The 3,542-nt window shown below is 44.6% G+C and overlaps 1 protein-coding gene across 1 annotated transcript in view; it reads left to right on the top strand.

Annotated features, from left to right (window-relative positions):
* LOC112075769 (serine/threonine-protein kinase ATR-like) overlaps positions 1–1,610 on the top strand; it is a 31,041-nt gene extending 29,431 nt beyond the window's left edge. The window contains exons 35-39 of the mRNA XM_070441053.1: positions 7–51; positions 145–330; positions 874–1,030; positions 1,129–1,228; positions 1,315–1,610. Coding sequence (XP_070297154.1) covers positions 7–51; positions 145–330; positions 874–1,030; positions 1,129–1,228; positions 1,315–1,595 — 769 coding nt within the window. The 3' untranslated portion in view covers positions 1,596–1,610. The remainder of the gene's footprint in view (positions 1–6; positions 52–144; positions 331–873; positions 1,031–1,128; positions 1,229–1,314) is intronic.
* The last annotated feature ends 1,932 nt before the right edge of the window (positions 1,611–3,542 follow it).

Raw genomic sequence — 3,542 nt, 5'->3', positions numbered from 1 at the left:
TGCTAGCTATGAGACTGGGACCTACCAGAGAGGATACGAATACATCGTCAGGTCACACACTAACCTCCTCACACACAGATACACCCACCTTTATACACACATACAGGCACACTGATGTGTGTATTCGTGTGTGTGTGTGTTTAGGCTCCACATGCTGAGTGAGTTGGAGCATGCCTTCACTGACCTCCAGAGACAGAGAGAAGGCCACGCCCCTAGCACAGCCACACTGCCCTCCCATTGGCCAGATCGGCTGGAGATGACCCAGAATTCTTTCCGCGCAAAAGAGCCAATCCTGGCCCTGCGGCGAGCACTGCTGAGCATCGGCTCAGGGTGAGTCCCACTAGACTCTTTTAACCCAGTGTGAAGGAATATTTGATGTTTGTGCTTTTCTAATAACCAATTAGACTGGGTTCATGTAAGTGACTGATTGATCGTGCCTGGGAGGAATCCTCACTATCAGTATCTGCAATTTGGCAGTACGCCCAGACCCTTGTTTTGAGAACGAAAGATATGTCAGTTTGAAGGTCTCAGCTTGGAGAGAAGAAGCCTCGTGAGGTATTGGTTTGTAACATGTATGAACCAAATGAATTAATTATGAATAATGGATAAGCTAAATCATGCAAATATAAGTAGTATATAAGAGAAGTAACTGGACTGCTGCTTTCAGACCGGTACTTTATGCATCTAAGTTTGACTGTGACCTCTCCAGCTTGCTGTTAATAAACAATGATTCATTTAATATGGACTTCAGGTGTCCCTGGTGGTCATTTCCACGACACCACCAAGCTAAAGCCTGGGCAATCACTCTGAGAGCTAATGCTAATTTTCACATCACAGGCAAGGTTGCTCATTTTGTGTGTGTGTGTGTCTCAGTGTGCGTGAGGGGCTGGTCGGGGAGTGCTGGTTGCAGAGTGCCCGGGTGGCCAGGAAGGCAGGACATCACCAGACAGCCTTCAACGCTCTGCTGAACGGACAGAACACACACACTGCCGAACTACTGACAGAGAAGGCCAAGTGGCTTTGGTCCAAGGTACACATATATAAACACTAACCTACTCTTACACACAAACACATATGCTCTCACTCACACACACACTCACATGCATCTCTCTCTCTGTGTCTCTGTAGGGAGATGTCCACCAGGCGTTGATAGTTCTCCAGAAGGGAGTGACTCAGTGTTTCCCAGTCGACCAGCCTCTCTCAGACCAGAGGAGTCTTCAGACCAAAGGTAAAGTCTACTGTTGTTAATAATGACATAACATAATGACATGTTATTACAGATATGGGTCATAATGATATGGTGTGATGTTTCAGGTAAAGCCATGCTTCTGGTGGGACGCTTCATGGAGGAGACAGCCAACTTTGATTCCAACGCCATCATGAAGGCCTACAGGGTACCAAGCACGATACTACCCAACGCGATACTACCCGACATTATACTACCCAATGCGATACTACCCGACATTATACTACCCAACGCGATACTACCCGACATTATACTACCCAACGCGATACTACCCGACATTATACTACCCAACGCGATACTACCCAACTACCCGACATACTACCCAACGCGATACTACCCAACTACCTGACATTATACTACCCAACAAGATACTACCCAACTACCTGACGTTATACTACCCAACAAGATAAACTACCCAACTAACCTGACATTATACTACCAAACAACGATACTACCCAAACTACCTGACGTAATACTACCCAACAAGATCCAACTACTACATTAGCTACCGCAACAAAACTTAAACCTACCTGACATTATACTACCCAACAAGATACACTGCCGTTTTTATATCTACCCATGATCATATATCTACAACCAACAACTTAGCCTGACGTTATACTGACCCAACAAGATACTACCCAACTACCTGACATTAATACTGACCACCAACAAGATACTACCCAACTACCTGACACTTATACTACCCAACAAGATACTACCCAACTACCTGACATTATTACTACCCCAACAAGTTACTACCACAAACCTACCTGACGTTATACTACCCAACAAATACTTACCCAACTACCTGACGTTATACTGACCCAACAAGATACTACCCAACTACCCTGACGTTGATACTACCCAACAAGATACTACCCAACTACCTGACATTATACTACCCAACAAGATACTACCCAACTACCTGACATTATACTACCCAACAAGAATACTACACAACGATCCTGCAACATTATCACTACCCAACAAGATACTACCCAACTACCTGACGATACTACCCAAACAAATACTACCCAACTACCTACGTAACTACCCAACAAGATTACTACCCAACTACCTGACTGTGCGAATACTACCCCAACAAGATACTAACCAACTACCTGACATTATACTACCCAACAAGATACTACCCAACTACCCAACAAGATACTACTCAACTACCCAACAAGATACTACCCAACTACCTCGCACTATACTACCCAACAAGATACACCCAACTACCCAACAAGATACTACCCAACTACCCGACGTTATATACTACCCGACACGATACTACCCAACTACCTGACATTACTAGAGATACTACCCATACGCATACTCCAGATACTACCCAACGACCTGACAATTATTGACTACCCAACAAGATACTACCCAACTACCTGACATTATACTACCCAACAAGATACTACCCAACTACCCGACATTATACTACCCAACGCGATACTACCCAACTACCTGACATTATACTACCCAACAAGATACTACCCAACTACCTGACATTATACGACCCGACACAATACTACCCGACACGATACTACCCAACACGATACTACCCAACTACCCGACATTATACTACCCAACGCTCTACTACCCAACACTATCAACCATATACTACCCAACGCTCTACTACCAACACGATACTACCCAAACTATGAACCATATATTACCCAACGCTATACTACCCAACACGATCAACGCTATACTACCCAACACTATACTACCCAACACTATCAACGCTATACTACCCAACACTATCAACGCTATACTACCCAACGCTATACTACCCAACACTATCAACACTATACTACCCAACACTATACTACCCAACGCTATACTACCCAACACTATCAACCATATAAACTCAGCAAAAAAAAGAAACGTCCTCACTGTCAACTGCGTTTATTTTCAGCAAACTTAACGTGTAAATATTTGTATGAACATAACAAGATTCAACAACTGAGACACAAACTGAACAAGTTCCACAGACGTGATTAACAGAAATGGAATAATGTGTCCCTGAACAAAGGGGGGGTCAAAATCAAAAGTAACAGTCAGTATCTGGTGTGGCCACCAGCTGCATTAAGTACTGCAGTGCATCTCCTCCTCATGGACTGCACCAGGTTTGCCAGTTCTTGCTGTGAGATGTTAYCCCAMTCTTCCACCAAGGCACCTGCAAGTTCCCAGACATTTCTGGGGGGAATGGCCCTAGCCCTCACCCTCCGATCCAACAGGTCCCAGACGTGCTCAATGGGATTGAGATCCGGGCTCTTCG

Source organism: Salvelinus sp. IW2-2015, unplaced genomic scaffold (assembly GCF_002910315.2).
Source record: "Salvelinus sp. IW2-2015 unplaced genomic scaffold, ASM291031v2 Un_scaffold3381, whole genome shotgun sequence".
In the NCBI taxonomy this organism is placed as follows: Eukaryota; Metazoa; Chordata; class Actinopteri; order Salmoniformes; family Salmonidae; genus Salvelinus; species Salvelinus sp. IW2-2015.
Note: the sequence above shows the minus strand (reverse complement) of the source record. Positions and strands in the feature narration are given on the sequence as shown.